We start from the raw sequence: 13,315 nt of genomic DNA on the forward strand, positions 1-13,315 counted from the left end.
GACCACATTTTAACTGGGGTGATGGTTCAGGGTAATGGTATCGGCAGCAGCCGCCCCTGCATGTAATTTGAGTGTAAACCCTGCAACATTTACAGAACCTTTGCTTTGTTGACTCAGCAGTGAAAATATTTGTTAAAAACAAAGCCCTAGTATTTGCCTGTTTTCTCAGGGCTTTCCTGAAATGACCAGTCAGTTAAGCGGCTAAGAGAATCTGAGAGACTCAGGCCTTGGATGAAGGGAGAGAAGGGTCAGTGCTGCAACATCTGAAAAGGGCCCCAACTCTTTCTTCAGGATTGTTCCTTTGGGGAAAAGGGCCCAGCTCCTGGTCCCAGGCCCTACTGAACCCTCTTCAGAGGGAGGGTGTCACCCTGGGAAGCAGCCTTTGGGATGGCTGCTCAGCTCACCACAGAGGCCTTCTCAGAGAGCGAGATGCCCAGAGGCAGGGCCTGGGGTGTGATCCGTGATCTGTGCCTCCGACCTGCAGGCAGGTTTGAACTTTAGGAGAAGTTCCTTCGGTGGTGGGAGCTGAGGCAAGAGGCTCCAGGAGGGTGGCCTTGCCCCCCACCCTGCGAAAAAGCCACTTTGGGGCGAGGGAATACTATGCCCAGAGACAGGAGAGGCAGAAAGAGGGTTGCCACTGCCTCTGAGGCCCAGCGGCTCCCCTGCCCCTTCCCTAATTATCAGTCATCAGCAGCCTTCCAGAACATTCCTCTTTTTGCCTAAGTAGTTTGTTTTTTCATTCATTCACTAGAAAGAAAAGGAGAGTGGATCGCCTACTTCACCCCTCCCTACAATTTCACATTAAACAAGGTCTTTATTAAGGGTGCCCTGTCCCTACCCTGTGCCGTGTCTCCAAAGCTCCATGCTAGCTAGACCTTTGTTTTCCTGCTTTCCCCAGTAGACTGAGCTCTTAAGGCAGGAACTGCGTCTTACTAAGTCTTATTATTTCTGCAACCCGAGGGCTCAGCGGTGTTGCATGAATAAATGATTTTCTGGCTTTTTAGCAGGGACAGATGATTAAGCTGGAGGATGGGAAAGGAAGGATTGTTTGTGGGGTGGAGTGGGGCGGTAATTTCACTGGTGGTTTTGGATTTCTGACCATCTCCTGGAAAGCCAAGAAATGCTTAACTGTCATCTATTCCCTTGGAGGACACACATTTAATAAAAGCCAGCCACGCAAAGTACAAACCAGAAACCACCAGATAAATCCAACCAAAATAAAACTGCCAAAGCTGCCAGCTACTCTGGGAAAACAATGGAGAAAGATATTTACACATTTGTAAGTTATCTGTTGAGAATTCAATGGTCAGCAAATAGTGCCACAAATTCCCATGTGAAATTATAGTCCCAGATATCAAAAATGTTCAAAGCAAAGCATAATCCCGTAGATTAGTTTGGAGCTGGCCAACGATAACATTTGTAGACAAAGAAAAGAAATCGAAAGGAACCTAATTAAGGTTGCCAGCTCTTTATTTTGCCAAATAAAAACTTTTTTTTCAAGTGTACCATCTTCTCTCCCCATAATTTCACAAAAGAAGGAATATTTTAACTCCCCCCCCCCAAAAAAAGGGAGGAAAATGTAAACTCAGTCTAAAGAAAGCCATTCTCAAGGAAGACTGAGCTAAGAACCTTACAGCACATGTTAGTCTTGAACAGTGTGCAGATGGTTTGGACCTTCAAAGGCAGATGTTTCAAGTCCCTAAGACCATGCCAGGCCCCTGGAAGATGCTCAAGAAACATCACTAAAGGGCACAGATGGATCAATTTCAACTCCTGGTTCTGCAGTGGAGTTTCAATCACAGGACCTCTGAAGAGAAAGGCTGCAAGCAGGCCTCCCTCCCAGTTGGTGGCTAGTGATGGGCACAATTTCTCCTCAGTGTATGCCACAGACTGGCATTTTCCCATTTTGCTATTTGAATGAGAGTAGTCCCAGGCAGCTGCATGATAACAAGATTTATTGAGCACTTACTATGTTCCATATACTAAGCTCTTCTTGGGCATTTGCTCATTGAATGTCCCTAACAATGCCAGCGAGAGATGTATAATTATTATCCCAGTTTCCCAGGTCAGAAAACAGGTTTAATCAAGGTGAAGAGATTTCTCCAAGCAAAGCACAAATCCAAGTCTGTACCAAAATCAGTGTTCACAAGCCCTAGGAGAGACAAGGTGAACACAGGGTGAGGGGAACTGGGGGAAACAGGAAGGATGGGCTTTAACATTAAAACCAAATATCACTAAAGGCAGAAAGCCCAAGAAGTTAGCATTCCACACTCTGCCTCAAGACAAACAAGGAAGTTAAGCATCAGCCAGCACAGGTCGCTCATTAATCTTGACTCCAGGCTGCCCAACAAGTGCCATATTCCTTTCATATTCCCACTCTCCCTAAAGCATCTGAGAGCTATAGATGATTGTAAAGTTTGGAGCAACCCCACAGAAGGTGGCAGCGCCACAGAAGTTGGCAGCCCCTGAACAAAGGTGCTTTCTCATTCACAGGAGAACTTGAGTTGAATAGCAGCCAGCCATCCTCCCCTCCAGATCTTTCCCCAAACCCCTCTGCGATGCTTTAAATGCTGGTTAATGGCCTCCATTTCACTTCCCACCTCAAGACCAGAGTAATCTACTTCTCCCTCAATCTGAATGAAGGGCAAGACAACCCAGCAAAGAGGCTAAAACACCATCCACTGTAACATGGGGAGGATCCAGAGGTGCCCAGGAAATCCCCATAAACAAAGCAGTCTCCCCCAGACAGGAACTCCTGAAGGGCAGCCCCTCAGCAGTGCTGGGAGAAGCATTTCTAACACCATTTCTAACACCACCTAACAGTGTCCTGAAACATGGGGCCTTCAACTTGGTCTTGAAAAAAGTGGCCAGACTGAAAGATCTATTCATCCATACTCCCAGCCTTCTAAATAAAACTCAGAGCTGTTAAAACACACACATTCTCTCTGTCTCTGTCTCTCTCTCTCTCTCTCTCTCTCTCTCTCTCTCTCACACACACACACACACACACCATACTTTCCACGGCTACTAACTCCATTTAGAATAAAGCCCAAATAGCTCAGATTCCATTCTAAGTCCTACATACACACACCCTCAACTTATCTTTCCAGCATTTTCCAATACTATGTGTCCACAATGTTGTATCACGCTTCCTCAAATTCATCTGGTTCCCTCCCTCTCCCATGCCTTTGCACAGCAATGTAACAGGGCTGGGACGGTGTCAGGAGGAGGGTAGAAGGATATGAATGTGTCCCCCTGATAGAAAACAAAATCCAGAAGCCTGGGATCAAGTCCCACTTTAGGCCTGTTATCAGGGACCCAATTCACCTAACTCTGGGCCTCAGTGTCCTTGGAAAATGGACAGTATCACCTATGTGACTGGACTCCCGTTTCCTGAGTCAGTCAACAAATACTGAGTGCCAGGCAAGAATGACCCACAAATATTGAGTGAATGAGCAAGAATGACCCAAAACACTGTGGTCCTTATGAAGTTTACATTCTGGTGAAGAGAGATCTATCATTTGAGGATTTCTCATAATATTTCTGTAAGAATTAAATAATATATGAAACACACTTAACATAGAGCCATATTTAAACATCAATATAGTAATAAGATTACTATATTGATGTTTAAAATATAAGCCCTTTTGTGCAATGTTATTCTTAAAAAGAAGCTGCTCCTTTTACCTGGAATGTCTGTTTCTCCTTCCCAACACCTCTCCATCTTTCTGCTGGGAAGGATTTAGGGCTGGGAATTCCTGAAGTGCTGTCTGCATCTCCTCTAATCCTTTCTCACGGCTCTGCCTGGTCTACCACCGCTAGCAGTGCCTGTCTTATATGTTTACATCCTCCATGAGACAGGGTCTGAGTTCTGTGAAGGGTGACACTGCCTTGAAAAACAAAAAGCAACAAGAGGTGAGAAGAGGTAAGACACTGAGAGGAGAAGAGGCATAACAGACAGAAAGTCTGAGGGCCAGATTAAGGGGGAGTTCAGACTTGTCACCAAATTTTGACCCTGCAGGTAGAGTGGACCCGGATGGGCGGAGGATGAGCTGGCCCAAGGGTGGCCAAAGAAGAGTGCCCTGGAGGCCACAACTGGACATGAAGCTTATCACAGTTCAAGGCTATGATCTGAGTATTCTTGTCACAGTGAATCAAATTGCCCACTCTTCTTGATGTTGTGCAGTTTCCTCCAAAATGGCCTGGTTTCCCCAAAATATGTCACTTTGGCATACTGATTATTTTGAATTAAAGGTACTGAGAAAGAGCCAGTGCAAGAAGGACACTCTGACCCTCCTTTGTGAGGTCCCATGTGAAAGGTAATCTCCCTGAACCAGGAGGGAGGAAGGAATTCTTATCACCACAGACAGGGAGTTTAGGGCAGAGAAAGCCACATAAACAAACCTTGTTACTTCTTCACCTATTACCTCAAACCCAAATCCCTCTGTCTTGTCTACTTTTCACAAATGTATTGTTTCTTTTTCTAAAAGATATAAAAGCTTCTTGCTTCGGTCATTTCTTTGAGTCTCCTATTTCTATGGGCCTCCCCTGTGTATAAAATTAAATTTGTTTTTCTCTTGTTAACCTGTCTTCCATCAATTTAACTCAGAACAGCCAAAGAAACTAGCAGGGAAGAAGGGAAAAATGTTTCCACCCCTATACCTCCAAAACGTCATCACCATTTTCTAGGGATAGCAATTCTGCCTTCCCCCACCCCACCCCTCACAAACACCCTTCCAAATGCTGCCATTGACAGGGGACCCAATGCTTAAAAAAATAAAAACATCTCAATCTAAATGACTAGAACTTCAAACACCGACATAGCTGAACCTAGACTTGGTTTGGCTCTGACAGACGCACGGGAGTCCCACCAGCTCATCAGGCTCACGGGAGCTCAGAATAAGGCCCCATAGTGACTACAGGTGAGCAGCGATACTGAAGTTCAACAACACCCAGGCAAATGAGGGAGTCGATTCAGGAAACCTGGGCCAGGGTATCAGATGTAAGGCTCATTCATGTTTCCAGATTTTCCACAAAAACAAGGAACTAGGCAAGGCTTAGTTAAGAAACTTAGACCAAGAAAAATGTCTGATCTGGCAGCATGGACAGCCTCACTGACCAAAGGAAGAACATTGCTCTTGGTCAGTGTCCTGAGGTGCCGGGAGGTTCCAGCATGCCGGTTTAGCCGGTTTAGTACTTTTTTTTACATTTTAAACCTGAATGCTCACCCTGCCACTGCCACTGCTCCCACTCTCTGCTAAAAAGTGTCATCTTTGCTAAGGAGACTATTTCCCCTTGAATTTCTCTTTCATTTCTAATAACTGGGATTTTTTGGCCTTAAGAACCTCAGGCTGCACTCTAAGGAAACTTGTTACAAAAGCCATGAGCCAGCTCTATCACTGGCTAGAGAACTGCAGGGAAGGCACTGACCTGTCAGCTCCACTTCCCCATCCGAAAAGGCAGAGGAGCGCTGGTTCCTCAAGGTCAGTTAAAACAATGCCACGCTCCTGACAATGGCTGGAGGCCCACACCTCAACCTTCACTCCAGCTCTTAAAAACATCCCAAGATCACTTTATCTTCCCCATCCAAACATGGGGTCTGCAGGCTCTACTCTGGCTTCTAAAGGAAACTTCATCCCAAGAAGCAAAGGTAAAATAATAAGAGGGCATACACCACAGCAATGGGCCTTTGGTAGCAGCCAACAAAAAACAGAACTAATCAGCACAGAGAATTCCAAGAATCCCACAAAAGCAAATTCTCTATTTGGGCCCTGAGAGCCATGGGCTGGGAAGTCAAGAGAATCAGTATCTAATCCCAGATCCCACTAGTGACTGACAGTTGATGGGCCTATTTCTTCATCTATAATATGTTCATGGCCCAGCCCTGACACTGTAGGTGTGAAATTCTGAGCAGAGACTTAAAGAACCGCCTTTGGAATGTATGAATACAGAGTCTGTGACAGCCTTGCAGTACTCTTCTTAAAAAAAAAAAAGAAAGAAAGAAAAGCAACCTATCCCCAATCCCCATCCCCCACCCTGCAGCACTCACTGGCTCATGGCAAGCAGCCAGGTTGGTGTGGACAGACAGAACGGGAGGGAGCAGACGCATCCATCCCCTAGCCTGCCTTTGCAGTCGCTAATGGTGTGAACCACACCACCATGTCCTGTGGCACTCTCATTATTCACGTAGGAATTTCCTTATCAAGTATAAATATCAGTCTCCATCTCTCCAACACCAACCTCTCCCTTCCAAAGTTACTTCCCAGGGAAAGGCTGATGTTCTCCCCGCCTCCCTGGAGATGTCCCAAAGAGAGCCTGCAGTTGCCACCTAAACTGATTAGTCAGTCATAAAATCAAGTTAATGGGTTATGACTAGCTTACACACACACACACACAATATCATTGTGCCTTATTATAGAGAGAATAAATATACTGCAGAACTCTTGTGGCAGTTTCGTATTGTATATGTATGTGGGTGGATGTGGTCTCCATGGCTGGTCTTGGTCAAAAGCAGACTAAGCAACATATGCCTAAGTGGGATCTGATTCCAGGGATGAATGCCACACCCCCCAAGCCACCTCCATCCCCTGTGGAGGATGCAAGGGCCAGCAGCGGGTACTGAGAACTCCAGCACCCGCCCCGCTCTTCCACAAAACACAGCTAACTGGAAAACAGTGGAAACAAACTTCTGACTCCCCTTCAAGGCGGTCCTTCCCATAAGGCACAAACAGATGCTCCATAAAAGACCAAGCCATCCGTGCAACAGCTTTGCCCGAGAAAGGTGCCTGGCACCCGGGCGGCTCGGCAGCGGGGGAGCATCTGGGTGCCCAGCATGCAAGGAAGGCCCTTTTGCTCCCTGATACCTCCTCCAGCTAAGGACTGACTGGGCAAACAGCAACTGGGCTGGGGACTAGAGAACTCAGAGCCCCCGTTCGCTCTCCTCTTTTGAGCATTATTTTCCAAATTGCACATCTCCCTCAAAACCCTCCCCAGGAAACACCATAGCTTGCAGCCTCCCAGAAACACCCCCGGCCTGGAAGGGGGCTGGCCCGCGCTGCACGCCCAAAGCAGCGCTATTCCCGCGGCGTGGCGAACGCTCGGGGCTCCCCGAGGTGCGCGCTGCGGGGGTGCGGAGCGCGCCGCCCGGGCTCCACGTTTGAAAACCATCGGGAGCAGAAGCCTGCGGGCTTCTGGGGGTTTCCCCTGCTCGGCCTGGCAGCTCCCCGGGAGGCCCTCGCCTCGGTTAGCCCGTTAGCCGAGGACGCCGGGCGGGCGGGGCAGCCCCTGTCGGCCCAGCCCCGCTCGCGATCGGGGTGGAGGGCAGAGCAAGAGGCCTGCCCGGGGCTGGGACCGCCAGGCTCCCGCTGCCTGCCAGCGGCCACTCTCCAAGTTCCCCGCAGATGCCGCCCCGCGCCCGGGAGCGTGCCCGGGGGCGCGTCCGCGGGGCTTCTCGGTAGAAGGTGCCGGCGGCCCCGGGGTCCCCTCAGGGGGCGGGCGGCGGGCCCGGGAGCCGCGGCTTCGGTCCCCGGGCGGGGACGAGGCAGGCCGCGCGCCCCCGCAGCCCTGTCGCAGCGCGTGCCCTCGTCCCCCGGGGCCCGGAAGGCCGGAGCCGCCCCCCGCCCGACCCCGCGCGGCAGGCAGGCAGGCAGGCCCGGGTCTGCACCCGGATGAGCGCAGGGCCCGCCCGGCCTCCGTCTCGGGGGTCGCCGGCCCCCCGCGCGCGCGGCCGCTGCCCGCCCGGAGGCGGCGCGGGGCCCGCCAGGCCGGCGGCTCCCCCCGCGCTTCCCGCGCCGCGTACGCACCTAATGGCCCGCGGGTCCCACATGGCCGGGGCCTGAGCGCCCGCGCGGGGCCCGCCGCCGCCGCCTCGGGAGCCGCTGGCTGGCGGGCAGGGCGCGGCGGGCGGCGCGGAAGCCCGAGAGCGCGGCCCTGGCGGGGGCGGCGGGGCGGCGCGTGCAGCGGCAGCGCGGGGCCCGGCTCCGGGAGGCGCGGCGCGCGGGCCGTGAGGAGCGGGGCGGCGGCGCGAGGCCCCGGCGGCCGGCCGTGTGCAGTGCAGACCGGGTCCAAGTTTCCACGTAGTTGCGGGAGCCGAGGCCTGTCACGTGCGCGTCGCCGCTGGTGGGCGGGGGTCTGTCCTGGGCTCCAGGCGTCTCGACGTCCCTCCGGCGGCGCGTGTGAGCGGCCGTGGAGGGGCCGCGGGCGGACGGTGCTCCGGGCCGGTCACCTCAGGGCCTGGGCGCACCCCCCACACACACACACCCGTCGCGGTCACCCGTGAGCTGCCCTCGGCGGGCTCAGCGCGAGCGCCTGGCCGCTCCTCCCCTCAGTCCCCTCCGTCCCTCCCACAGACCCCCAGGCCGCGGCCCGCGCCACCGCGGCCGCTTCCTGTCAGACCGGCCCCACATGCCCAGCACTCACTCTGGGCCCGCGCCTCTGTCGTCGGAGCCCCGGGGAGCCAGGCGGGGAGAGGCCAGCGAGGCCTCCGGCCTCTGGACACTCACGGCAGCGTCCATGGCGCCTGCCGTCGAGGGCGCCTCTCGGCACAGCCGGAAGTGGCATGGAACCTCCTGGAAGGGCAGAGGGACCCTGAGTTGGGGAAGTTAGGGCAACCTCGGGCTGCATTTCCGGCCTCGATGGAGCGCTCGGAGCGGCTCTCACACACATACATGCACATACATGCACACACTCACACACATACACTCACATACAGACACACATATACACAGACAGAGAGACACACATATACACACATACACTCACATGCACACACATACATACACACATACACATACATACACTCACACATACACACATACATACACAATGGGGCGCTCAGAGCGGCTCTCACACACATACATGCACACACTCACACACATACACACACTCACATACAGACACACATATACACAGACAGAGAGACACACACATATACACACATACACTCACATGCACACACATACACATACATACACTCACACATACACACATACACACACAATGGGGCGCTTGGAGCGGCTCTCACACACATACACACATACACACATACACATACATACACTCACACATACACACATACACACACAATGGGGCGCTCGGAGCGGCTCTCACACACATACACGCACACACTCACACACATACACACACTCACATACAGACACACATATACACAGACAGAGAGACACACACATATACACACATACACTCACATGCACACACATACATACACACATATACACATACATACACTCACACATACACACATACACACACAATGGGGCGCTTGGAGCGGCTCTCACACACATACACACATACACACATACACATACATACACTCACACATACACACATACACACACAATGGGGCGCTCGGAGCGGCTCTCACACACATACACGCACATACATGCACACACTCACATACACACACTCATATATAAACACACTCACACACATACACACACTCACATACAAACACACACATATACATATGCACACTCACAGACACACTCACAGACACACACACATACACTCACATGCACACACACACATACATACACATACATACACACATACATACATACACAATGGGGCGCTTGGAGCGGCTCTCACACACATACATACATACATACATACACCTACATACACACACACCGCCCCGCCCCTATCAGGTCCTCCATGTCTCAGTGTCTTGGGATCCCTTTCCCACACGCCCTCCACCCGCCCCTGCAGACGTTTCCAGAGAATCGAGGACCGTGAACCCCAGGCGCGCTGCCCGAGGACTTCGAGTCCAGAACTAGCCCCCTGGTCCAGTTAGTGGTCTTCTTGCGTCTGGGGTCTCACTTCCTCCCATTTCTCCTGTGCGTTCATCTTCCCCCCAATATCGCTGTGCACCCCTTCCCGTTCAGAAGCATCCCTTGGCATCCCACGGCCTCCTCCAGACCAGATCGGAGGCTCGTCTCATCCGGTGACAGTGTTACCCCGCCTCGAACACGATTCCGTGGTTCCCAAACTTGGCTGCACATCGGAATCACCTGAGCGTTTTTTTAAAATTACCGGTGTCTGGCTCCTACTTCCGGGTAGTCTGATTTAATTGGTATGGGACATAACATGGGGATCTTTAAGTTCCCCAGGCGATTATAACATGAAGTGAAATTGGGGAGACACTCCACAGAAGCAAAAGAGAAAAAAATATTGACCTGCTGTTCCACTTGTCCATGCACTCATTGGTTGATTCCTGTATGTGCCCTAACCGGGGATTGAACCCACAACCCTGGCTTACGGGGATGATGCTCCAAGGAAGAGCTACCCAGGCCAGGGCAACACTGCTACTTAATGTTTTGTACCCCACCCCCTACCCCCAGTTTTATGAATCTTCAGGCAAAAAATTTTTAGCTTGTGCTAGTCTGAAAACCTTCACCCTCTATATATAGTTTGGCTGCATATAAAATTCTAGGTTGGAAATAATTTTCCTTCAGAATTTTGAAGCTATTACTCCAGTGACCACTAGCTTCCAGTACTGCTATTGAGAATTCTGAAAACATCCAATTACCCATTCTATGTGACCTCTCTGGGTTTTGTTGTTGTTTGTTGTGGAGTTTTTTTCCTGGAAGCCTGAGATAGCTTCTTTTTCTCCCCAAAAGTTTCAAATTACACAATGATGTGCTTTGACATGGGCTTGCTCATCCATTCCAATGGAATGGATGGGTTCTTCAGTCTTAAAACTCAAGCTCTCTAGTTCTGGGAAATGGTCTTGAAATTTTTTGTTGGTTATTTCTTCTCCATTTTCCCTCTTTTGTCTTTTGGGAAATCTTATTAGTCCAATATTGAACTTCCAGAATTGGTCCCTGTAATACACTCCCCTGATTTTCAAATCACTTCTCTCCTAAAGTTAAGATTTCCTCAACTTTATCTTCTGATTCTTCGTTAAAAAAAAATTTTATATCATACTTTTTCCAAGTGTTCTTTCTTATTCTTGTGGCATCAGGGAAAAGTGGTCGTCCACCCCAGCACACACAAAACTGCCTCTTCTCCAGTTCCTGTGAGATGACGAAGGACTTGAACATGCTCTGATATCCTATATAATAAAGAGCTAATATGCTAATTAGACCGAACAGCAGAACAACCGTCCGGACGACCTTCCGGAGGAAGCCAGGGCTGTGAGGGCTGACCAAGGCTGTGAGGGGCTGCAGGGGGCTGCGAGGGCTGAACCCCTTGCAGGAATTTCGTGCATCGGGCCTCTAATATATATATTAGGCCCCAGGCCTTCGCTCTGGCCGAGTTCTGGCTGGAGTCAGCCCTGGAAACGTCAGGCTTAGTTGCTCCACTGGCCCCGTGGCCGTGAGGCCTTCCTTCTCCGCTGGCCCCGGAAACATCTGGCCTCGCTGCTCCACCGGCACCAGGCCGTCAGGCTTCGCTCCACCACTTGGAGCCTACGTATGCAAATTAACCACCATCTTTGTTGGCGGCTAAATTGCATATCACACTGATTAGCCTATGGGAGGCGTAGCGAAGGTACGGTCAATTACCATGTTTGTCTGTTATTAGATAGGATGTGTATATGTATGTGTGTGTGTGTGTATATATGTATATATATATATATATACATACACACACAAACACACACACACAAATGAAATGTTAAGCAGTTTTTTGTACAATCAGTTGGTCAAAGGGCTGAGACTAGAAAACACTGTTGTGCTCAGAATGGGTTTGGCTGTGCTTCTTGGACCCTGGGCTAGGTCCATCCTGGGTTTTGGTGCTAAAAAATGATGTCATTGAGGGCATTATATATTCATAACATATTACATATGCCTAGAGGCAGACATGTTTACACAATAGGAAAAACCACGCTGAAGCAAATCCTGTTTTCCATTTCCACTTCAGTAGAGCTGTTTCTTACCCTGTGTAGCACTCTGAGAATACTAATTGTGCCATATATGATACTGATCTAGCTTGATAACATAAGAGGAAGGGCAGCATGAACTATGTACAGTCCAAACTTGAAACATACAGATATATATGCCCTCAAACAGATCCACCCAGAGGTACACCCACACCAAGAGTTGTGCGTTCTCAGACACGTATACACAAAGAGTAAACCAATGAACATGCTCATTCAAATTCACACAGCTCCAAAAACACACTCACAATGATACTCTTCCTTGGTATCTTCACTTTAATTGAGCATAGCTATTCACTTCTGAACCCACCAATGCGCCATCCAATCCCTCCCCATAGCAAGAGCCTCTGAGTCAGTCCTGATAGAGGCAGATATACTATAATCAGTAGCCTTTATGCCCATACTCCTGACTATTGACTACACCCACCTGGAAGGGCTAATCCTGGGGCCTCCCATACCCTTAGAACAGTGGTTCTCAACCAGGGGTCTGAAGACATTTTGATGATCCTAACTCAGTGGGAGAGGGGAGAGAATGCTGCTTGCATCTACTAGGTGGAGGTCAGGGATGCTGCTAAACATCCAAGGTCAGCCCACCATAGCAGAGAATTATCCAGCCTACAATGACAATAGTGCCAAGGTTGAGAAACCTTGGAAGAAGGAGTGGGCAATTGTCCTGCCCTTTGCAACTTGCTAATAAACCACTGGGCGCTGCTTCTTCCTTGTTAACTGGCCATGGTTTACACCACAAGACCTCAACCCCGGACACAGCTACTTGGATCAGGGTGTGCGGTCAATGAAGACTAACCAGTGCCTACTCAGGCAAACTGGTGAGAACAGGGGCCATGGTGATTTTCTTGGACCAGACCACTTCTCAGCAAGTTGCACTGGAGGTTAAGTGGAGAGCCAGGGCAACTGATAGAAGCAAGATATGAAAAATGTTGAGAGAGAGAGCAGCCATACTGGCCATAAGGCCAGAGGCAGCCAAAGGTGTCAGGTAGAGAAAGAGATACACAGAGTGAAAGCAGTTGGCTGGGAAAGCCGGAGAGATGGACACAGATGCAGAGAGACTGGGACATCTTGATACTAAATGATCAGTAAGTGCTTGTCAGCAAGTGTCAGTGGGAACCAGGTTATCTTGAGGAAACATCCACTTTGTTTCCCAACTTCAGGAGGCCCAGCTGAAAGATGGTTTCTGCAAACCTGTGAGCCTTGCCTCACCCTTGTTACTGCCTATGACTTCATGATAGACCCTGTTGTGGGCTAATTGTGTACCCACACACAAAAAAATATGAAGTTCCCAGCCCCTGTACCTCAGAATGTGACATTGTTTGAGATGCGGTCATACTGGTTTCAGGTAGGCATCTAATCCAATATGACTGGTGTCCTTATAACGAGATGGCCACATGAAGACACAGCAAC

At 50.2% G+C, this 13,315-nt stretch overlaps 1 protein-coding gene across 4 annotated transcripts in view; it reads right to left on the reverse strand.

The window, feature by feature from the left end:
• Positions 1-7,865, reverse strand: part of TRANK1 (tetratricopeptide repeat and ankyrin repeat containing 1) — an 84,944-nt gene extending 77,079 nt beyond the window's left edge. For 3 of the 4 annotated variants that reach the window (XM_036332972.1, XM_036332968.1, XM_036332966.1), the window contains exons 1-2: positions 7,803-7,865; positions 3,688-3,890 (exon numbers count right to left, since the gene is read on the reverse strand). Coding sequence is in view for 3 of the 4 variants with exons in the window: in XM_036332968.1 (XP_036188861.1) it covers positions 3,688-3,776 (89 nt within the window). In the remaining variant the exon portion in view is untranslated. The remainder of the gene's footprint in view (positions 1-3,687; positions 3,891-7,802) is intronic. The other variant, XM_036332969.1, reaches the window with a different exon arrangement.
• Between the last annotated feature and the right edge of the window lie 5,450 nt (positions 7,866-13,315).

Source organism: Myotis myotis, unplaced genomic scaffold (genome assembly GCF_014108235.1).
Source record: "Myotis myotis isolate mMyoMyo1 unplaced genomic scaffold, mMyoMyo1.p scaffold_m19_p_13, whole genome shotgun sequence".
NCBI lineage: Eukaryota > Metazoa > Chordata > Mammalia > Chiroptera > Vespertilionidae > Myotis > Myotis myotis.